The sequence below is a fragment of the Protopterus annectens genome, chromosome 1.part2 (genome assembly GCF_019279795.1).
Source record: "Protopterus annectens isolate FY-2018-M chromosome 1.part2, PAN1.0, whole genome shotgun sequence".
Taxonomy (NCBI): Eukaryota; Metazoa; Chordata; order Ceratodontiformes; family Protopteridae; genus Protopterus; species Protopterus annectens.
Genome location: NC_056727.1, coordinates 720712143 through 720737092, shown reverse-complemented (window position 1 = coordinate 720737092; position 24950 = coordinate 720712143). Strand labels below are relative to the sequence as shown.

Here is a 24950-nt window from a genome sequence, read left to right as displayed (position 1 = left end):
AGTAAAAAGTACCAGAAGTACAATCACCATTGAAGCGTAGTTCCTTAATGGAAAGAGTGATCCTGAGGATTTCTTTTTATAAGAGCACCTGGGGGTGTGTCAGTGGGAGCCAATCAAGTGTGGGTGAAAAAACCTTTATTGTGATTGGGCACGACAACTTGACATCACACCTTAGACAATCTGATAGGTTAGATACCCTAAGCCAGCTCATACGTGGTTAGTAGAATCACTCTAAACCTACAATAGTGAAGTTTGGAGATTAGCTAAAATTAGCTAAAAAAATGTAGTTAACTAAAAATAATCTTCCTGGAAAAAAAATCAACCCTTGCTGGTGAAATACATTGTTAGGCTACACTTTTCGAAATCTTTGTCAGGATGGTGGACGACCTAAAAGAGCATTTTTCTCTAGTACGCTCGGCTTTGCTTATTATGCTATTTTTAGGTCGTCCACCATCCTGACGAGGGTTGATTTTTTCCCCAGCAAGACTATTTTTAGTTAACTACATTTTTTTAGCTAATTTTAGCTAATCTCCGAACTTCACTATTGTAGGTTTAGAGTGATTCTACTAACCACGTATGAGCTGGCTCAGGGTATCTAACCTATCAGATTGTAAGGTGTGATTGTAAAGTTGCCGTGCCCAATCACAATAAAGGTTTTTTCACCCACACTTGATTGGCTCCCACTGACACCCCCAGGTACTCTTATAAAAGGAAATCCTCAGGATCACTCTTTCCATTAAGGAACTACGCTTCGATGGTGATTGTACTTCTGGTACTTTTACTTCAATAAAGTATGACCTTCTAGAATCTGAACTTTGACTACGTTGATTTTTTGCCACCACGGCGAGCAGAGCTCCTTAGCCGAGCAACATTTACGTTGTTTTGCCTGTTTTTTTCTGTGTTTCATCTTTGATTTCTAGCTGCCACACTAGCAGTTCCTCTCACCAGGCGACCTGACCAGATGGAACTACGACCTGTATACGAAGCCTTTCTAAAGGCTTTTACTCTGCCTTCAACCACAAGCGCTCGGGTACGCACAGCCTTTCTCAAGGCTTTACCGGTAGCCCAGCTTCTTCATCGACATCCCACCATACCTTTACAAAGGCAGCCTACCTGGTCATCCATTTGTTCTTGGCTTCCCTAGGGTATTTTATTCGTGGACATTTTTCCTCCTCTACATAGGAGCTTGAATACCCAGGTCCCACAGACAATCATTTTCCTGCTGGACTCTTTTGGCCTTTGGGATAAGGCCAGGATGGAATGGAAAAACGGACTCTTATGGCAGTGTGAGTTTTGCCATCACGTTCACTCCTGATGAGTCTTGAACTCGCGGCCCGAACGAGGCCGAGTCATCAAAGGGGGTGTTCATAAAGAAGGACTTGAAGGGCACCACAAACAGACAAAGGCGCATCCAGGAGTGTCTGCGAAGAGCCACTCCTGTGCCTGCAGCCCTGCTCGCTCCATCTGCTGCATAAGAAATCAAGCGCATGGATGAGTTGACAATAGAGGTTAGGGTCGCTAGCTGGTTAGCCGACTTTGAAGATGCTCCCTCAGCTGAAGGATCCTGGATGGTATCTCTCAACTCTTTAAGAAGATCCCTCTGAAGCCTTGTAAAATTTGTCAAGTAGTTCAGCAACCAAAGAGTAAACACCACTGAACAGAAAACACGCTTCCCATATCTATCCATGCCTCTAGACTCCTTGTTTGGTGGATGGATAGAACAGGAAGTCTCCACAAGTTCCTTCTTGGTGGTGGCTGCTGCCACCACCATAGCATCAACTGGCACGCCTTTGGAGAGGAAGGACTTCTCGTCTAGTGCAGTCATAAATTTGTTTGGCCTTCTCAGAACAGGCTCCATGGACTCTGGAGCACTCCAGGCCTTTCGACTCACGACAGCCAAAAGTGGGTCGAAAGGCGGAGACACCCAGGAGGTGGAAGGTCGGGAACCAAATGCATCCAGGTACACAGACTCATCCTCAGAAGGGGCAAGGGACTTACAGTTTCCCCTCTAAGGATTTCCAGAATGTCTGAGAATGAGACATCTTCAGAGGGGGACCGTGGGGACACTTCTGAGTCATCCAAGTCCGTGTCAGAGGTGACGGACTCAGGGGAGTCCACATGTTTCCTCTTACATTTTTTGTTCCTGGGAACCTCCTCTGAGGCATGCTCAGGAGAGGTTTCGGAAGAAGAGGGGTCGCCCAGTGGGGTGTCCTGGGGCATAGGTTCCCTATGCTTGGGACAAAGAGAAGGATCAGAGGCAGACAGGTATCGTCTGGGACGAAGCCAATGGAGCCGAGGGTGGGGCCGTCTCAATGGACAGCACGTTCCTCATCACTTCGAAGGCATCGCGGTTCGGAACGAGAGAGGCTCCGGCTCTGAGGAGCCTGGAGACCTTCTCCGCACCAAAGGCGATGGCTGCGAGGCAGATGCGGGAGCCGACCTCATCTGCGCCGAAGCTCCAAGAGGGAGAGCGGGGTCGGACAAGGGTCTGATGCCACTTCCCCCCTTGGAGCCAATGAGGGAGTCTCGGCGTCCAGACCGCTCGACGGAGCGGACTGTCGAGGAGGTTGGAGCGAATGTTGGAACCGACAGAGCAATGGTAGTCGGACCCAACGGTTCCACCACTACTACCTCCATGCACTCCAGCTCCAAACTGGATGCAGTGAGAGGAGGAACCAAGATAGGGCCTGGACCGGACAATGGAGCCACTTCTTTCTGGGCTGACCCTGACAACTGAGCAAATACCCATGTCTTGAGTAGCCTTCTTCACCACTCTCTCCACATCATCATCCGATAAACTCCTGGATGATTGAGAGAAGTGGGCAGAGAACCGGTGACTACCTGCTTCTGATTATAACAGTGGTGACTGAGGCACAGATTTCACCGGGTCCAAGGAAGGAGATCTTGACCTCTTATGAGTCCTGGACGGCTCTGAAGCCACAGATGGAGCCTCTGGAACAGAGGAATCCTCGGAGGCAACAATCTGCTCCGAAGGATCCAAAGATTTAGATTTTACCTTTGTCGGCACCGAAGATAGAGCTGACAGAGAAGCTTGTTTATCATCAGATTTTGAAGGCTGAGTAACCGAAGCAACTTCAACCTGAGGTTTTAACAACCCTCTAAGGATCAACTTGTTGCGCCTTTCCTGCAGCACTCACGTACTGAAAACATGACACACACAGCACAAATCTTGAAGGTGGACCACACCTAAACAGTAAACGCAACTTGTGTGCCCGTTTGTAAGGGACATTTTTTGGCAACACGAGTCACATTTTTTAAAGCCTGACTGCTTTGTAGACTCTTTAGAGATAATTACACACAACAATAATGTAATAAAAGAAAGATTTATTTTAATTTTTTTTAAAGAGGGAAGAAAGATAAAGACGGGGTAGCCTCTAAATTAAATGGCTAAAGCTCCCAAAGGGAGAAAGCTTCTAACTTAAATGGCTTTCTCCCTATGAACCAAGGAGGGAAAAAGGGAAAGATAACAACCCTGAAGAAAAAACGGGCAGCCAAAAGAACACAGAAAAAACAGGCCTAAGAAGAAATGACGGCCTATAAGCACAAACAACTGTAACGAGTATAGGGGTAATAAAACAGATAAACTCTAATAATACAAATTAGATCTGAACAAACAGCAGTTTTGATAAAAAAATTAAGACTACTTATAGCCTGAGCCAGCAGAACACAATCTCAATGCTGCAAGCAGCAAATGAGAGCTGGATAGCTACAGCTATGCATGCTGGGATAAGGGGTTAGCCTCAAGCCAGTAAGGACTCTTCGAGCTTTAGAAGTGGCTGAGTTGGAGTAGAGATCGGCTCCAAACCCAACCAGAAAGAAGGAAGGCGAGATGGACAAAAAAAATCTATATATTATCCCTAGTGACAATAACTGGGATCATACCATAGATATTTTGAGATTGGCCAAAGCATTTAGGAGCTGCCTCTGTCCACTAGTAGTACAAGGGGCAGTCCTGGGGTAAATTTTCTGTTTCCCATCCACAGATATGCCTCCATATTCACCAATCTGCAAATATCACTAAAAAATAAGCTCCAGTCCTGCTACTACAAGATCGCCAAATTTGCCACAGGCAGCACCTACTGCTCATATCATTGCCAAGCTCTAAAAGAACTAAAATGGCTTGATTTCCCACATCACCTAGACTGCCTTCAACTGTCTATAGCTCATAACATTATCTACAACCCAGACAGCTGTCCTGCTCTTCAACCCATACTAAAATCCTACATCCCCACAAGAACCCTCCAGTCCGAAAATAAACAACTCAATCATCTACATACCAAACAAAAGAGCTCTGTCATGCCTATACTCCCATGCTGTTGCAAAACAGTGGAATACCCTTCCTACTGACCGTAAATAGCACCCTAAAAACTATCTACTCAGTACTCATGTCTGTCCCTGCATCTACCCAAAGAGGTAATCTATCCCCTCCCCTCTGCTTTAAGCTTTCATCTACCCTAACAACAAAATAATCCTCCCCAAATCTGTTCGATACATAAACTTTCCAAGATTATTTATTTCATACAATGTCTTATTATTACATCCCAACTTAAATTGTATCCTGACTCCCTGAACCTTCTTTGCTTCTAACTCTTCTATAAAAAAATAAACTCCCTGTTAATCTCCCTTCCATACCCTTAATTTCAAACTATCTCCTGTAATAAAAAAAAAAGTTATCTGCTTAATGACTTTGTTTACCTACTATTATGTATAACATACAAACAAACTAGAATATCGTAAATGACTATTATATGACTACTGTTTAATACTTATGTATGTACTTTAAATATTTTGTATATGTTACACATATGTTTGGCTGGAGCTTTTCTCCCCAGGCCTCTGCTGAAAATGGGTTCCTGACCCAGACGGACATTCCCAGTCAACAAATGTCAATAAACAAATATCTAAGTTGCACTTGAATATGGACAGGAATGAACTTTTGTTTTATGTGGATTGGGAGTCTGTTCCAGAGCAGCAATATCCTCAGAGATGTACCGGTCTCTCCAAACTGTTCTGTTTATGTTGCAGAAGAGGTTTAGATTCCTAAACTAATGTGAGATGAAGAACATCTATGTAGTTCTGATGCCATTTAACTTGCTGACGTAAAGTAAATCTATCAGTAATGGGTCAATGAATGCCTTGTATGTCAAACACAAGTCAACTCTTAGCACTCTGTAAAATACAGAGAACAGCGATAGGGCCTTGAGTTGGTCCACGTAGGACATGTTCTTCAGGCCTTGTATCCTTTTAGTAATGTACATTTGTGGGCATTCCAGTTACTGCATGTGTTTGAACAGATACATGCCAAAGGGGACATCAGTTCAATGACTGGGCTAATTAGGGCTGAGTAAAAGTGGACAATGGCATCCCCAAGCATAGACGCAATCCCTTTGCTTATAAGCTGTGCAATATAGAAGAACATTCTTACAACAATGGACACATGTTGGTCAAAGGTTAGGTCGCTGTCCATATAAGTTCCCAAATTCCAAACAAGTAAGTCAACTTTTATGGGTGTACTGCTAATGTGGTAGTTGTCTGGGGTAGATGACTTCCCAAAGGATGCAATAAAGCATTTTTTTGGAATTTAGTTTCAGTCCATGACTTTGACACTAGTTATTTAGGACAAACCTTCCTGCAGGATGACAAATTCATTTGGGGATCAATGACTGCTTGCAGTCATTTGAAAACTTAGACAGCCAGAGCTATCTGATACTGGCTTTTACTTTAGAAAAGTAGGTGCCAAATGGGATTGAGATCAGCACAGAACTCTGGGGGACTCCACTGGTGAATCTTTGTTGAAGTAACTTCCCTTATTTTGATTATTTGCTTCCTATCTGTGAGCCAGCAGGCAATACGAGTGACATAGGGGGTTTATTCTCAGTTTATTTAGCTTTTCTACCATGCCTGAGTGGGGAAACTGTGTTACAACCTTTGGTGAGGCTGAGGTATGCATTATGTACCATTTTGCCTTTGTCCATTGCTTTGGCGACCTTTTCAAAAAGCCACCAGTCTGGATTAGTCAAGACAGGTCATGCTTATTCAAACAGAGACTGGTCAAGTATTTGGAAGTTCTTTATGTCCTGACTGATTACTTCCATGAAAAGTCTTTCCATGGCTTTGCATAGGAGGCTGTTCAGACTTATAGGTCTGTGAAAGGTCTTATCCTCATGAATGGGAATGACTAACTATTCTTTATTAGCTTGGTACAAAACCTGTATGGAAGCAATACCGAACAGTACTGTTAGGGGTGCGGCTAAGTTGTGCTTTATGCTATTTAAGATGTATCCAGGGATACTGTCAGGTCCCATCGTTGTAGTATTTTTAGCTTTTGATAGCAGGACTTGGTCTTGAATGCCAACTGGAGACCAACCAATTTCAGGTACATCTTGAGGGGTGGACAGAAAGGTAAAGTTAAAGCTAAATTTAAGTATAATTTGCTTAGTCATAAAAGGAGGGATAAACTTAAAGAAGTTTACTAATATACAATTTTCACCTGTAGAGACAACTTAAAAAATATAAACATGCAACCACAGAAACATAACGGAGAGTTAGTTTATTTTTGCAATTTTGCTACTGTAAATCAAGGAATACTGCAAATACAATTCTGAAGTTCTGCTTACCTTTACTACTGGTGGGGTCTTCAACAAGCTCAGCTCTGATGCTTTTGAAATTCTTTTCAGCTGGGAAGACACTGCAGAACTTCGTCGGGCAGGACTGAAGGTCATCCAGACAGGAGAAGTCTTAGACTGCATCTGTTGGATACTGTCTATGGGTGGAGACAGTGGAACAGGGCACACTACTGATTCAAACAACCTGCTAAAATAAAATGGAATTAAATTTATAAAGAATGTCCTTCAAGATGTTAAAAATCACACTTAATACACAACTGTGCTTACAAAACAAATAAGGTCGTTTAGTCTGATCTCAAGTAAAAATGGAAAATTTCTATTGGTCAGCTCTTTTTTTGGGGCGGGGGGGCATTTTGTCCCTAGTGCTAGTCAATCATCAAGCTTCTCCCAGGCCAATCGGCTTATTTGTTCCTTATTTCCATGGCAAAAGTAAATCAGGAGGAGGGGTCATCCTTAAGGCAGCCAGTGGGGTGGTTTGCATACTCTACCTTTAAGCCCTACCCCTTTCCAACAGCATAGTAATAGTGTATGGGTGGGATGTGCAATGGGTGTCAGTGCTACACTGCTCACCTTCACACAAAGTGCTGAAATCAACAGAATGTCTTACCCACCTGCAGGCAGCACTGTATGATGGTTTCTGCAATCTCCACCAGGGTAACCCAGCCAAAGTGTCTGCACAGTCAAGTACCCAAGCCAATAATCATTTGCTGGTCACCTGAACTGTAGTTAGGATTCTATCTTTCAAAGTCAACAACATATGCAAATCCTAAATGTTACAAAAAACAGGTCAAGCAGTAGATGTACAACTACAATTCACCAAATATGCTAATAAAATTGTAAATGACATAGATCTGGTAAAGGCAAAAGTATGGTAAACTACAGAAATGCATACCTTCCATTAATAAGATATTTTAAATGGTCTCATTTAACATTTTTTCCCTGGAAAATCTTCATCATTAGTTTATTTTATTTATTTAACATCTGTTTACTAGGAAAATCCGGCTGGACAACTGGTGTCTTTTCAGTGGAGTCCTGGGGAGAAAAGCTCCAGACATTCAGAAAATACAGAAATAACAAAGATATGTTACAAAAGTATATAAAAGAAAAACATTTACAGTAGCATAATAGGAGACATCGTAGATGAAATCTAAATGGAAGACTTACACAATGTAGTAGAAGATATTGTAACAAAGTATATGCAGGTTCTAGTGCTACATTCAATATTTACAGTAAGCCAGATTGCAGCTATATATACAATATGTACAGTAATCATTTGGATGTTAGCCAAGCTCATGGCTAGTGTTGAAGTACACTATGCAGACTTTTTTTAGTCCTCAGGATTCAGATCAGCAGAATCTTCTCATCTCATAAACTATTAGTATGTCTTCACAATGATGAAGAAATTGATTACATACAGGGATGGCACTCCCAACTTTTCTTATGTTTTTATCCACCAAAAGGCAAGTAACATCCCTAACAAAAATAAACAAACATAAAATAAAAATAATGAGCAATAGAATGACAAGAAGGGAAGGGTTTGTGAGGCGACCGTCTGGCACTGGGTAACCGCTGAGATTTTCTCCCCTTCTATACTCAACATTGCAATTTCTTTCTCCTGTCCCTCTCATCCTCCAGATGGTACATGCTGCAGTGTCATGAGCTGCATTAGAAGAGCATACCTAGCCATTGGACTACTCAGTTAAATCACCATTCAACTGAGCAAGCACCATCTGTAAGACAAGAACTACAACAAAAAAGTAAGCAAGTATACAACAGGTGTTACATCAGTTCATTTACAAGGGAACCTAACTTAGTGGACCTACATTTGGGATTGATTCCTCCCTCTCTCAAATCTGGCATATTTCCTTAGAAGTTTCCACTCACAGCAGCATGTACAACCTATGCTGTCATATGTCAAAGCCATGCTTCATTATGCCAACTCTACTAGTTCACCCTAAGCACCTTGACACCTGCAGTGTTACAAGGACTTAATACGTGCTTGACAGAGGGAACTTGAAAACAGCTAATGAACATACAAACACAGGAGGATTGCAGAAAGAAATGTTTAACTCATTAAAGAACATCCCCTTAGAGATTAACTGATTAAGAACATGCAATACATCTGTGACTGTGGACTGTACCCCTCTATGGTTGGAAAGACCGCAAATCAGTAAAAATCAGAAGGGCAGAAACCAGTGAACAGGAAAGATAAAATTGATGCTTGAAGTACCAAAGGAAGACCCAACTCCCTTCCCTAAGTTATGATCCAAGTAATTATGCTTCAAAAACCAAACTGACAACCAAGAGGCTGCAGCACAAATTTCCAAAACAAGGACATTTTTTAAAGACACTAGAAGCACCCACACCTCAGAGTAGGCATTGATAGCAGTATTTACTGTCCTACATGTATCCACCTGTTGGTAAATGGTAATACAGTGTTAAAAGGGCTGCTTAACAACTGTGAGGCTTTCATTCCACAAACGAAGACTATGTATACCTGCTCTTGCAGTCTTCTGCGCTTATATACTCAAACCAGGAAGAGCACCCATTGGCAGTATATATCTAAAGGAAACACACTTCCCTCGTTTTTGCCCCTGCAAAAAGCACTGGGATATACATGGAATGGTTTAAGGAAAATTCTGTCAGCAACTTTAGAAGAAAACCTGTGTTGTTCCAAAGGAACCTCGAGTTTTGAGAAGGACCAGAAATTGCTCCATACAGAAAAGGAACAGAACCTAAAAGTTACTGCTAGAGATAACAGCCAGCAGGAATAACACCTTCCTAGATGCAAAGTTTATAGTATCCAAATCAGTGGCTTTGAATGGGATAAAAGCAAGCTTGTCAATCATGAAAGCCCTAAACAGGTAGGGAAAGTATTCCTCAAAAGAGGGCAGAGATTAAGAAAACCTTACGGGGAATAGATTACACAGGTAGATTTCTGCAGTCCAAAGAATTTGCTGGAGCACTGTCAAAAGGTTGTGGAATCAGGTGGCAAAATTGGGTCACTGCATGGCTGAGATATTTCCATTACTGAAAGGGTGCTTTCATCTCTTTTCACATCCTTCCCAGGGCCCAGAGGTAGAGGTGCACCTCAGGCAAATACTTTTGTAGGATGTGTCCCAGTGTGTAGGCAATAAGCATCCCTCAGTTGACTGGCAAGATGCATCTACATAAAGTTCCATTACAGGCTCCTAGAATACCTTGCCTTAACTCAATGATGATAGTCAGGACATGAGGACTCATCCCCAGGGCCCCCTCCCCCGGATCAGTAGGGCTTGATGATGACCATAGACTTTTAATAGCTCTATGAAATTCTGAGAGACCTACTTCCCACATATGCTATCAGAAGTCAGCCAGCTATGAAATAGAATGCATGGAGTTTATTCTCCAGTAAAGCTTCTACCCCTACTGTTAGCACCTTAATAAGAACCAAGAGTACAAAGGAACAAAAGGCAGCACTTTGTATTGGAAGCGGATTCCACATAAAATGAACCTTACGAGCCTCCTCTGTGGATTCCAGCTACTGATGCTAAAAGGTATCCATTACTTCCAGTATCAACATGCAGATGCACAAATGCAGCAAGATAATCTCCCACTGATTTCCCAGGAAAACATGATATACTTGTTTCATTTGCTGAGGACCAAAAATGTGACAAAAGACTCCTGTCCTCTTTCAAGGAAATACATACAAAACCAAATGTACAATGGGAAGTCATGTGGCAATACTTGGCATAAATTCAATAACCACACAAAACTCCAGAAAATGAGAGTTGGCTGTGAAACAGGCGCAATAAATCACCAAACACAACCAACAGCCACAAAACAAAGTAGATTAATGCACATACAACTGGTTAAGTGTTTTCGTCCTTCATAAATGAAGATTTCATCAAAACCAGTACTCAACAACCACTGGCCAATATTTAAAACCTTATACAAATCACACCACCTGTATTCAGTTGAATTAAAGTGCCCACACTTAAAGCAAGAAATTACATTGTTGTAATATGCCTAATTAAAATCCTAATAAATGTACGTGATGAAGTAAATATATCAATATATAAAAACACTGCATACAAATGTGAATAAAACATTTCAAATTTGCAGAGCCCTAAGTTTTAAAACACACTCATTAATGCCTGGTGGAGAGGCAGCACTGGTCCTAAGTTGTCAAAGTAACTCCTCCTATTCCAGGACATTTTTCCATGCAGGGGCAATTCAGCGCTCTCAAAAATAATAAAAAAAACATGATAGAAAATTACTGCATACCATTGAGTGCTGCATTAAAGCACTACTGTCATCCTGTTTTCTTAAATAAATATGGACAGATCCTCTTTTGTTGTGAATTCTGTCTTGCTGATGTAAAATGATTGATAAGACTCAACAAGATAAACTATTCTGGTGGTATGACAGTTGAATCTCCCCTTAATACTCCATTTGAAAAGTCATTGGATAACAGGACCCATCTTGTCCTTATTAATGTACTGACATGGACTACAGTGTCCACATTTTTCAGTTCCCAAATAACCATTACCAACCACATTGCCTTTTCTTTTCTAAAATATTTTTAATATTCATATATTAAGTGATCTCAAGCAAGGGAATCTCAATAATGTTCAGATCATCACTATAATCAAACATGTACCAAATTCTTTGAATTATGTCACTGATAATAGGTGAATCTAACGAACAGTAGGTAACAAAAGGAAATCTTGAAAAGGACAACACAGGAATCTTGGAAAAGGCTTACCTATGTACCTGCAGCCCATACTTCAACTGTTCTTCCCGACAGAAGTGGTGGTCCTTTTCACCACACTGTACTAGATTAGTAGCACAACATTTGTAGTTATTAGGAAGATACTGCACTACTGACCTGGAATTGACTGAACTTGGCTTTCCTGATTGTTTTCTTAGCAGCTGGCCTAGTCCAGTTTTTCTGGCTCATAACCTTGTATTACTTTGTGTCTATCCCCCCTCTCCCCACCTTGAACCTGCACGCCTCCCTCCCACTCCTGCTTAATTACAGAGGAATCAAAAAACCTGATGTAGAAAGGCACCATCTTTTGACTTAGCTTTTCTGCCCTTGGTTCATAGAAATTCCCAGTAGTGTGCTCGCATATACCATATTCAATTCCTATTTAAACAGTACACCATTGACTCCCAATTTACTGCACGTCCCTTTCCTGAAACTCCTGGCATAACTACTTTATTTTCCTACTTCTCAGTGAACTGCAGCTCCCCATTTTTAAAGAAAAATAAAAACAGAAAAGAAAAGACCTTTTTTTCTTTTAGAATCTAGCTTGTCTAATTGCCCTTTAAATCTGGGTGTTTATCTTCCCCAGATACTAGATTGTACTGGCTGATTGTTATTTTTGTGCTTTCCTCTGTCCCAGGTGTAGCCCTCACTGCGCTCGGGCTCACTTCACGCCCCTCTCACCCCCATTCCCACCCACCTCCATATCATTTCCTTTATACCTAATCACAGGTCCCTCCCAACCATCAAACTCCTCCTCTTCCTGTTACACAAGTTAACACCCATTGCAAACTCTCTCCCTACCTTAAAACTCCTCCCCAAACTCTCAACCAACTCACCCTATTAAACCCTCTCCTCCTCTTCAAACATGCCAGACTTAACCATTCCTGTCACTTCTACCTGCACTGCTCCTCCTACATAACACATCACCTCACAAACTCTTAACCCCTATACATAAAGCCCCCACCTACCCTCACCTAAACTGCTTTTCTTACCCTCAGCACCCCCTACTCATCTCTGCATCTATCCTTCCAATGCATATAATACCCCCTAAAATAAAAACTCTTCCTTTCAACCACACTACATCTAAGTATAAAACAAAATACTTTCACAACTACCCACACAAAATGAAAGCTTATGACTTCCCAAGGACTCTGCTCGTGTCAGGTATTATACACCCAGACACTGGTCCTACCACTACTCCTAACACCCCCAATTCTAATCAATCATCCATACCAAAAAAAAAAAATCTCTTTCTATTCTATCAATACTCGAAGTATGCTCAACAAACTAAGCCAATTTCATGCTTGGGTATCTCTTCATACCCCAGACATGATCTCTGTCACAAACTTGGCTTAAAGCTCAAAACCAAGATAAAGACATCCTTTCTCCTGGTTATAATATACTTCGCCAAGATTGCTTAAAGAAAAAAGGTGGAAGTGTTGCTTTAGTTTACTCTAACTACCTCACTCTTTTCCTTCCTAAAGAACCAATTCTCTCCTTTACACCTGCTGAAATACTAATAACAAACCTCAAACCCAATGACTTTACTACCATCATAGGTTCATAGGTAGGTACTAGGCTATCGGCCCAAGGGCCTATGTAAGCCTAGCCAACAAGGTTCCCTGACTTACGCCACCCAAGAAAGTGATTTTCCTGTGCCACTGTTGAGCAGACACAGAAGTGATCCCCGGGGTGTATTTCCTATTTCCCATCCACTCATCAAGATTTTTCTTGAAGAGTGCTAATGAAGAACTTTGCTTGACCTAGATGGGTAGCCTATTCCAGAGTATGGGAAGTCTCTAGGACAGGAATTTATCCCTCCAGCATGTCCTGTTTATTGTGGTGACAAGGTTTAGGTCCCTAGAGCATGTACACAGTAGTAGCCCTATACATTGGAAAATATACGGTCATATCTCTCCTTAAGTTTCCCTAATTAAACTATCCTTCTTGGGGACATAAACATTAACTGGCACAACCTTAATAATCCAAACCCTCCACAACACACAAACCTCCATGGATTTACACAACTAATCAAACCTACCCATACACTAATAACTCTCATTCTTCAAGCTCCTTGATAAATTGGATACTTGTTTCTCACCCCAACAAATACCATAACCCAGAAACTCTACCCGATGTCCTGAGCGACCACTCACCTATAAAAGTGCTACGATACATCACTCATCTCCCCAAACCACACTGACTTATCTGCCACAAACTTTCAACCTTCATCCCAGACACTTTTAAAACCCTCCTCTCTAGAATTAACTGTAATTTCCTTACTCAGTTCCCACTCAGTGAAGCAGTAAATGTGTTCAACTCAACTTTCCTAAATATTTTAAATTCTCTAGCCCCACTGAGAAAAGTTCAATTAAAGGCAAACATTTCACCCTGGCTAACTAAAACCACCCGTACCTTTATGAAATCCAAAGATAGTGCATGGAAAACATGGGTAAAACCAAACTCCCAGTTGACCTCCTAAAGTATAAAGAACTTAGGAATCAGACAAAAAAATTATCAAAGACCAAAAAGAATTATAATCCTCTGAAAACATTAAAATCTGATCCAAAAAAATTCTGGAATGCTATAAACCAAATACTACATCCAGGTAACCCAACTTCACCAAACCCATGCTCTGACAAGTTACCTGAAGAAATTGCCAATACCTTCAACACCTACTTTATCGAAACCATTTCCAAACTATTTCACCCCAACCTCTCAAACACTTCAAACTTCCCTATATACCCCTCAACCACCATCTCAGTAAACTCCTCTCTCAAACCTGTCTCCACTGACTATATCAGAACTTTACTCTTAAAGCTCAAACCATGCTCTGTATCAGCAGACAGCATTCCTTCTCAGTTTCTCCAGATTGCTGCACACTCCCTTGCTATGCCTGTATCTATACTAATCAATCACTCCATGTCAGCATCTAAAGTTCCTTCGATCTGGAAACAAGTTTTACACTCTTCCTATTCATAAAGGAGGTAACTGCACAGAAATACCTAATTTCAGACCTAGAGCTATCCTCTTCCCTCTCTGCAAAATCCTTGAGAAATGTATACACAAACAAGTTATGCATTATCTCTTACAAGAAAAACTTCTCACTCCAACACAGCATGGCTTCTGTCCCAAGCATAGTACAACCACAGATCTACCATTTCTCAACATCTTAGCCCTTGCTAAAGATGAGCACAAACTCATATCCTATTTCCTGACCGTTCTAAGGCTTTTGACACTCTCAAACACTCTGCTATTTGGTAAACATGTAGATCTAAACTTTTCCCCTGATACAGTTGCATGGTTCTCTAGCTCTCTCTCTGATATGCTGCAGTCAGTATGGGACTCAGCACCATTTCTCAGTAAAAACTGGTGTTCCCCACAGTTCCATTCTTGGACCTCTACTCTCTAATATCTTCAACAACTCAGTCCACTCCTCTTGTCCTCAATCTAACATTGTTCAATATGCAAATGACTACAGTCATAACTATTGTTAATTCCCACTTAGAACTCCTAACAAATATCCAGACATCTTTCAACTCAGTAGAGACATGGGTCACTAATAATCGGCTCACCCTCAATATTAAATAAACAAAATTACTACTCTTTCTACCTAAACCTGCAAAACACATTAAACTTTCCTTCTCCATAAGGTGCCTAAACAATACTCCTATAGAAGTCGAAACTAGCACAAAACTCCTTGGGATTACCATTGAAGACCAACTAAAATTTGATCTTTACATTAACAATTGTATAAAAAAAAAACACCAAAAGATAGGACTACTGTACAGGAACAACAAATTCCTAACTACTGAAGCTAGGATTTCTCTTACCCATGCCTACCTTCTACCATGCTTAACCTATTGTTCCTAAATACTCATAAATCTGAACTCTTCCCTACTTACTAAATTAGAATCAATCTACCACAAAATAGCTACATTTGTAGCTCAACAAACATATAAATCTAACCACTCTCTCTCCCTAAAATACCTGACCAGGCCCAAACTACCTCACCTATTTTTACAATCACAACTCCAAATCATACACTACATCCTATATCACCCTGATTTCTGCCCAAGTCCATCTTCTCTCACCTCTCACTACCCCCGTACCAGACTTCTCCAAAGCTCAACCCAAGACCTACTAAAACTCCATAAACCCAAATCCAACACAGGGTGCAACTTATATAGCTACCATCCCAATATTGCATGGAACAAACTTCCACTAGAAATAAGGACCCTGACTCACCCCAAACAATTTAAGCTGCAACCAAAGACCACTTTAAAAAACACTGGTCTTGCCATTGTACTCACCCTCCCTGATTATTACCTACTTTTATAGTACAGTCAAACTAACTTACTAAAACTTACCATTAACTACTTCATCCTAGGTCACCTATGCAACCTCCAAAGCGCTTCTATATTCTGCTCCCTGAAATTCTTAAGTAACCAAGTTTCTGCTACTCTGCATACAAAACCTTATATTTACTCAACTCTCTTTTTAAACAAAAACATACAACTTATTCCACTTTAACATTCTCCTTTTTGTTTATAGTACTGTTTTATCTGTCAACAATATATATGTATGTAGCTTATTTTAAATACCAAAATTCTCTATTGCTATTTTTATTGAAATGTATCTGTATTGCTATTTTTATTGCATTGTATATCTTTGGACATTTTCTCCCTGGGCTTCCGCTGAAAAAGGGCAATAGTTCAGCCAGCCACTCCCGGCCAACAAATGTAAAATAAATAAATAAATAAATCGGTGACCCTTTTTATATTTGATTGAATGCCTGCCTGGGGTAGTAGTCTATATTTAATAATAGGACCATATTTAGTCAGCCTTGCCTCACTGATCTGGTCGGAAATGGCCTGCACCAAATCTAATGTGTAGCTCCTTCTCTAAGAGCATACTGTACCAATTTGCCCACCTCCTTTCTATAAATAGTTTTATCTGAAGTCAACAGGGAAAGTCTGAAACTGACTTTTGACTAGTCCCTTTTTTTGATGGGATGGGTGACAATTCGAAAAATGCAAAAACCTGTTAACGAAATTGGGTTTCCTATAAATATATGTACCAAGATCTCCACTGAGGTCTTCCCCACTAACACATCCAGGTAACTGATCTCATTCATTTCCACGATGTGTACATTTCAAAAAATTAGTCACAGTGTCCAAGTAAAACAAATTCAACATTTCCACTCCAAATAAAAAGTATCACCCAAAAACCCATAGTAAGCCTGACATTTACTAAAATGTGTTTATCTGAATATTTTGCCCTTTTCCCAGGTCAATAGCACACCCTTGTCAAAAACAGGGGCATAAGCCACCCCCCATCACCATATCCTGCAAATGCTTGAAGTATTCTCCATCAAAATACACAAAGTTCTTGTGCAACATCACGTCTATTATTTCTGTAATTATTCTCTCCTCCAAACAATTCAATTTTTGATAACAGATCGATACCTCATGAACCCACTTCAAGCCCTACATAATGGAGGATCACAGAAAAATTATTCACAACAAGAATTATAAAACAGTAATTGTGTTTTACTTCTGCCAGTATTAACTGATCCAAAAAAGTCCACAAATCTTTCAAGATGTGACCATTCTCATCAAAACCACCACTGAGCATACCATCAACATTACTTAGCCAAAGGCTCCATTTTTGAGCAGTTGGCTGACAATAGATCTCATTAGTGGATCATGTCAATTTAAGTGAATTTTGGGAATGCCAAAAATACTCAGCATCACAGGACATTTGACTCAAAAAAAATAATTATATACATCAACCACTGTAAAACAGACCATTCAAATACAAAAATATTTATTGCCTACCAGAAAACTAAATTCCTAGACACAGGATCCTGTGTGTTCATGTAAGTATAGCCCATCTAGCCCATCATATACTTGCATACATCATGTGATACATAATAACCAATCTCTCACCCATCAGGTTTCATAAATCACAGCACTTTTAAGCCTGGACTCTACATTCTGCCTCCACACAGGTAGCCAGAGCATGAGCTTTTTTTCTCCTAAGGGCAAGAATTGGCAGCAGGGAAAAGTGCAACTTCCTACATATGGACCTCTTTTTAGTCCAGAGGACCAAGGATGTCTTTCAATTTATGGTCCTCCAGAGCGACTGAACACTTGTGAAGGCACAATGGAAAGCCAGCATCTAAGAAGCCGACAAACAGAAGCAAGATATAGATGCTGTTTCTCCGAGGACTTGACAGGTAGTTAAGTGCAGAGGATTGAGGCCCTAACTCTTAATGAGCTGGTTTACATACCAAATGATACAGGATGCAATTTTTTCCACCTCCATTTGCCTACTTTGTGACTCAGCAAGTCACTTAATCACAGAGTGCTCCCATTTCACCTCTAGAAAAACAAACTTGCCTAGTGGGACTACCCAGTCAATAAAAGTATAAAATAAAGATTTCAGTCACCATAACCAACATCTTGTTACAGACTAAGTCTTGAAGAAATCTCTCATAGCAACACGTATTATTGGAAATGATACCCACACCAAGAGAGAATGAGAAGAATTTCCTTTACAGGTTCCATGTTCATGTGTCAAAAGATGTCCATCATGTCCACTGACATACTCCAAGCATAAGGGATAAAATGCAAAAATCAGCTGCAGGTGACCATCTAAACCTGATGTATGACATACACTGGCTGTAAGTCACAGAGGTCAAGAACTGGACGGAATGTCAGCCATCTCTCTTCTGAATGGGTGAAGAAAGAAGTAAAAGCCCAAGCCTCATCTAACACTGAAGCAATCTGTAAACTAGTCAGAAGAGCTTGGGTCTGTTTTAAGCCCCTCACTGGCACTCTATGAGGAAGGGATATTCAGCAACTGTAATTGGTTGAAGACACAAATGTCTACAGCCAACTAGTCCTTTTGGTTATCCAACCCAGGTGAACTAGGAGAACCATCCCCCAAAAGCAGTTCCGTACCGGAATAAGGACTGCAATAAAATAACTGGCTCAAGACATCACTTTAGCCGACTTGGGATTTCTTCAGCTACTGCAAGATTCTGAGGCACTTGAGGGCCTTTGTTAGTTCCTAAACAGGTCTCTCTCCCTTCTGGGGTTGGTCACATCTGGAAAAGAAAGTAGCGGTTTAAAGAGAAATGTAATCATAAAGGTCCACCACTAAGGTGAGGACTGCAAGTGATCACTATGTATGTCCTGAGCCAGCCAGCCAAAGATCACCATCTGAAAATAAAAGGGCACTCATGATTTTATTCCCATGTTCACCTTCAAGACAAGATATCCTCTGCCATGTGATCCTCTACCGCTACAAGCACACAGCACAAACCGTGTACCTTCAACTTGCACCAGTAGAATGAAGGTATACAGGTCTAACTACATCCTCTGTGACCAGAGTCTGATTAGGGCTCAGGCACTTGATGGTGCATAGAGGAGAAGAGCGGTGTGCCTACCCCCAGGAGGTGGGGTTAGAATGCGCTAGGTGCTACTTTTGTTGAGTCTTGGTGGAGGGTGGAGCTCACACAGTTAAATTTCTGGATCAGAGCGGGGGTGGGGTGGGGGTTAGCCTTTTAAGGCACCTAGGGCAGGCATGCACTCTTGCCATGCCCCATTGCCTACCAACATAATAGTTGTGTCAGTATGCTTAGTGGAGGGTTAGAAACAGCCCTGACACTTCAGAGTATGTGAAGCTGTCAGCTCTGGCTCTGAACTTCCTTCTGAGTTGCCAAGGACATGAGAGGGTGGTAGAGGGGAGTAATACTGGATAATATCCCACAATGAGCCTGGACTAAACTAGCAAACTTTCATCTGTGGCTCAAGCTCCTAGACAAACATCTGCCAGATGTTTATACCCTAAGTGCCTAGCATGACCAGTTAAACCCTCATCAAAAGCAGCCTGTTTGACCAAATTGGCCTGGAGGCAACCACATATGGGGTACATCCAATTCCAAGTACCTCAGAGATGTGACAGCATGACTTCAAAGACTGACCCTCAGGGACAGCGACTGTTTACCCATGGAATCCTGCCAATCATCTGGAGATGCAGCAATGCAAGACCCCCCCCACTCCCACTGGTGGGAAAACAGGATGTTTAACCCTCAGTCTCTTCAACCAAGGCTGATGAATGCATAGGGTTTGGCCTCCTCACTAGTCAAGGGAAAGCTTTATTATTTGATGGGACTAATGGGCTGGCTAAACAGAAGACTTTCCTTGAGGAGGTTCAGACTTGCCCTCAATCTCTTACTGCTTATCCTTATGGTGATGCCCTAACGTATGCCTGGGGCATGGAGGAGGACCCTCTGAAAAGTTGTACTGATATCTACTAAACCACCTAAGTATGCTAGCAGTTTCTTTCTCCACAGTTGTCCAAATCCCAGACTTGATTGTCACTACTGCAAGATAGCCTCCTCAGTCAATTACTCTACTGCGTGTTGAATGAAAACTATGACGTTTCAATTCCATGATTCTGGTTTCACACAGGTAATCACTGATGATACAGTTTATATTTGCATGACAATAGTGATTCTGTACATGCAGGCTTTTCTTTTTTCTCTAAGACTGACTTTGTTTTATCAGTCCAAAGCTCTTCTGGTAGCCAAGTTTAACTCTGCAATTCCATAAAATAATACAGGCATTGTTACAGCAGGTCTTGGCTTGGAATAAGTGGGTCTCACAGACCTTTAGTGCTTAGGGAAGCAAACACAGGACTTGATAAAAAAATTTACAATGTGAACTGGATGAGTAACAGAAAAGCTGTGTGCTTCCAGATGCATGTGCTTATGTGGGCAGTTGATTAAATCATGGCATATACTCATATAGTTGTGCAGATGCCCCAGATGTAGGATTTTGTTGAAAAGATGCTGAATTCTGCTAGAGAATACCAATCCAAAAAAAGTTTTAAAAGAATAGGGACTCCCTCAAAACCAGCTCTGTTAAGACAGCTATTTTATCCCTCTGTGCCATTACCAAGGTGACTGGAGTTCAAGTAGTGTATGGGTTACATCACAAGCTGAAGCTGGCACAGGGAAGGGAGAAGTGGATCGGTGTTTCTGGCTTGCTTCTCTCAGGGGAGGGTGATGGCACATGCATAAAGTGTATGCTCTTGTTGCATAGTCCCCTGTGGAGACTTGAGACCACATAACAGTGCAATGTCAAAGGGGGGAATAGTAGCAATGAGTGTTTATGCCACTTTTAAAAGTGAAATTCTCCTCACTTATCCCTGCTGCATAGCAAACCCTGGAGTGTGTTCCTTGGCACGCACTGGGTGGGGGTGGTTAGAGCTAAAATAAAGCTGCTGCTGACTGCCTAAATGAAGGCCCCCTCGGTAGACTCTCGCTGGGAGTGAAGGGGGGTGGGCTAAACAACTGAGAGGGGACTGACAAGCAGGTAGCAGGAAGGGAAAAGTGGCAAAAATGAAGAAGGCCTCTGAAGACTTGACAGTTAGAAAATGAACTAAGGCATCGTTACCAGGAGGTCTGTGAAAAGTTTAAATAAAATGCCTTACAGCAATACTGCAAAAATAATCCAAAATACTATAACAGGACAGTTAAAAACATTTAAGTATGCAGCACAGTGATGCAGTGCTCCATTTTTATTAACAGTGCAGGACTCTCCAGCTTGGTTCTTTGTTGTGAAGGCAGGAAATTCCTTGCAGACTCTGCAATGCCCTTCCGTTGTCCATGTAGATTTTTTTCCTGAGACTACAGTTGCTTTTGCAACCCAACGATATAAAGCTAGGTTAATTGTAAGCCTTTAAACTGTCTGTAGAAGTGTGTGCATTACATAATGGACCAATGTCCTACATAGGAAAGGCTGCCTAATGACCTCTGACTGTTGAGCCAAATTCTAACTCCCCTGCAAACTTAAAGATAAAGTGGGTGCTGGAAAATGAATGAATGAAAGCATTAAAGCCTTCTGAGCAAGAACAAAATACTAATCACTTTCATTATTTAGTTCTCTTGGAACTCTTTTTGGCCATCAAGCAAACTCGGAAGATCTCCCAAGATCCCTAGACCTAGAGTATGCTTTCTTCAGAAGCCACACATTTCTAGCCTAAACTGGTTTCTAAAAGCAAGTCTGAAGTTCCCATTACCACTTGAAGTGGACAAGGAGAAGCTTGGACAAAGGCAGGACAAAATAAATGTGCCTGTCAAAACAGAACAACCAGAATCTTTTTAAGGGACTCCTAAATATTAAGAAAAACTTTCCAAATGAAAAAAAAAAAACGGGGAAAGGTGTCGAGACACATCTCAATCCACAGCAAGAATAGTGCATCTAACCAAAAGGATTCAGGCCTTACAAAGTAAACCATGCACAGCTAGGTTTATAGGTTCATATATGTACACAAGGCTAGTGACCACTGGGGCCTTTTTAAGCATAGCCACGCACCCCAAATCTCTGACAAGGTTTGGTACCCTTGATATATTTACAGGCTATAGCCATTAGAAATGCAGGTGCCAAACCAGAAGTAAATTTCCTGATTGCCATCCAATTGACCAGTTTATACCTGAATTGAGTTAGGGAGGATCTCTGCTTCACATGGATGGGGAGCCTGTTCCAGACTAGGGGTAGTCTCCGAGACACACACCTCTTTCCCCAGCATGTCTTATTTATATCAGATGCAAGATTTTTAAGCTTTTAAAACAAGTAATTCTGGGGCTGTTTGTTTTGCAGATATGCAGGAGGTGCATCAGGCAGTGGTCTCACAATGTCTTTATGCTAGGAATAGATCTCTCCTCAACAACCAGTAAGAGACAGAATACATGGACAGAGCTTCGAAGCTGTCTGTATAGGACATGTTACTTACTCCCTGTACTCTTTTAGTGAGGAACCTCTGTGGATGTTCCAACTGTTGGATGTGCTTGGTTAGGTACATACCAAAGGGGACACTGTACTCAATGGCTGTTCCACTATACCCAGTATTCATCAGACCTATGACCTCCTTGAACTTAGAGATGCCATACCTTTATTTACAATTTGTATAACAGAATGATTTCCTCTCTACTGTAGACATGTGATGGTCAATGGCTAGATTACTGTTTGTGTGTGTCCCCAAGTCCCTGACTAATGCATAGACTCTGAGGGGTGTATTATCAATATAATAAACATAAATGGATGACTTTCCAAAGGATACTACTGTGCATTTCTCGGCATTTCGTTTTAGTCCATGGCTCTGACACAAGTTGTCCGTGTCAGCCCTCCATGGAGAACATTAGTGTCAGTGAGGATTGTATTACTGCTCCTAATGTGCAATCATCTGCAAATCTGGTCAGCCAGAGTCCCTAGATATTGGCCTTGACTTCAGAGAAGTAGATGCAAAAAGGTACAGTCCAGGACTGATTTCTGAGGGGACTCCACTTATTTACTGCCTCTTTGTAGAGGTGGACTCCCCAATTCTAACTTCTTGGGTCCTGTCTGTGAGCTGGCTGACTATCCACTGAATGACATAAGGGTTAATTCCTAACCTTTTGAGTACGTCAACAACACTGAGTGGGGTATTGTGCCAAATGCCTTCGTCAGGTCAAGGTAGGCAGTGAGAATTATTTTGCCCTCATCCATTACTTTGGTGACCTCCTCAAGGAAGTCAACCAGGTTCAGTAGGCATGACCTACCCTTGACAAAAACCAACTGGGTTGGGTCCAGCGTCATGAGGTTTCCTTTGTCATTACTTATTTCCATGACAGTTCTTTCCATGGTTTTGCATAGGAGACTAGTGAGCCTTATGGGTCTGCAGTTTCCACAGTCTGTAGATGACCCACCTCTGTGCAGAGGGATGATGGCTGCTGCTCTCCATTTGTGAGGCATGAAGCCTGTTTGGAGGCTATGGTTAAACAGTAATTCCAGAGGCCCTGAGAGGCCACATTTCATGCTATTTAGAAGGCAGACTAGGATATCGCCTGAGCCCACTGATGTAGTGTTCTTGGCCTGAAAGAGACCGCACTGAGTATCTGTTTCTTAGTGATAGTAGGGGAGTTGTATTTGAAGACATTTCCTGAAGGGATGCCGGGGGGGGGGGGTGTAAAGTTAAAGCTGAATTTGTCCTGCCAGTATGTTTGCTGCATCTTCTAGCTCAGCATAAGCTGCTCCATTAACAATGAGCTCAGAATGTCATGTACATGGTCTCCTGTCATTTACAAAGTTTGGCTGTTATAACCCTACACTGATATTTTCTATTTTCTGTAAGCATATTAAGGTAATTTTTGAAGTTAATGACGGACTACTTCTAACTGTAGTAATACTCCACGAATAAAATACCCTAGGGAAGCCAAGAACAAATGGATGACCAGGTAGGCTGCGCCTTAATAAAGGTATGGTGGGATGTCGGTGAAGAAGCTGGGCTACTGGTAAAGCCTTGAGAAAGGCTGTGCATACCCGAGCGCTTGTGGTTGAAGGCTGAGTAAAGCCTTTAGAAAGGCTTCGTATACAGGTCGTAGTTCTGGCTGGTCAGGTCACCTGGTGAGAGGAACCGCTAGTGTGGCAGCTAGAAATCAAAGATGAAACACAGAAAAAACTGGCAAAACAACGTAAATGTGGCTCGGCTAAGGAGCTCTGCTCGCCATGGTGGCAAAAAATCAACGTAGTCGAAGTTCAGATTCTAGAAGGTCGTACTTTATTGAAGTAAAAAGTACCAGAAGTAAAATCACAATCGAAGCGTAGTTCCTTAATGGAAAGAGTGATCCAGAGGATTTCCTTTTATAAGGAAATCCTCTGGATCACTCTTTCCATTAAGGAACTACGCTTCGATGGTGATTGTACTTCTGGTACTTTTTACTTCAATAAAGTACGACCTTCTAGAATCTGAACTTCGACTACGTTGATTTTTGCACTAAAGGCTTTACTCAGCCTTCAACCACAAGCACTCAGGTATGCACAACCTTTCTCAAGGCTTTACCGGTAGCCCAGCTTCTTCACCGACATCCCACCGTACCTTTATTAAGGCAGCCTACCTGGTCATCCATTTGTTCTTGGCTTTCCTAGGGTAATTTATTTGTGGACATTTTTCCTCCTCTGCATAGGAGCTTGAATACCCAGGTCCCACAGACAATCATTTTCCTGCTGAACTGTAGTAATACTGGAAGATGTCTAATATCATTTTTTTTCTGTTATTGATATTTAGTTACAGGTTACCAGAGTCTGGTGATGGCTCTCCTAGCAGTGTGTTCAATGCTCGAGGCATCAATCTTTTTGATCAGACAGTGCCTTACATACCAGACATAGGTCACCTCTAAGTAACCTTAAGAAATAATACAGTGACAATTCCTGAAGCCTTTCCAACTAGCTCAAATTTTCCTGCCCTATGTTTTTTCTAGCTAGGAATCATACCTAGTCAAACTTTTTTAGGTGTCTTGTTTAAAGGTTACAAAATGTAGCACTGTGTTCAACACTGGACTGTATCGCTAAGGTATAAAGTGGGAAAATGATCAACCTGGAGCAAGTTGGCACACCCTTAATTACATGGGCTACCAAGTATGCTTTTCTGACTTTGGTAGATGTACACTGATCAGTGCTTAGGTTGCCTACCAGTGTCACATCTCTGCATTCTGGGAA

The 24950-nt window shown here is 41.5% G+C and overlaps 1 protein-coding gene across 1 annotated transcript in view; it reads right to left on the bottom strand.

Moving 5' to 3' along the window:
• AHCTF1 (AT-hook containing transcription factor 1) overlaps positions 1-24950 on the bottom strand; it is a 2707103-nt gene that overhangs the window by 756244 nt on the left and 1925909 nt on the right. The window contains exon 28 of the mRNA XM_044058692.1: positions 6639-6831. Coding sequence (XP_043914627.1) covers positions 6639-6831 — 193 coding nt within the window. The remainder of the gene's footprint in view (positions 1-6638; positions 6832-24950) is intronic.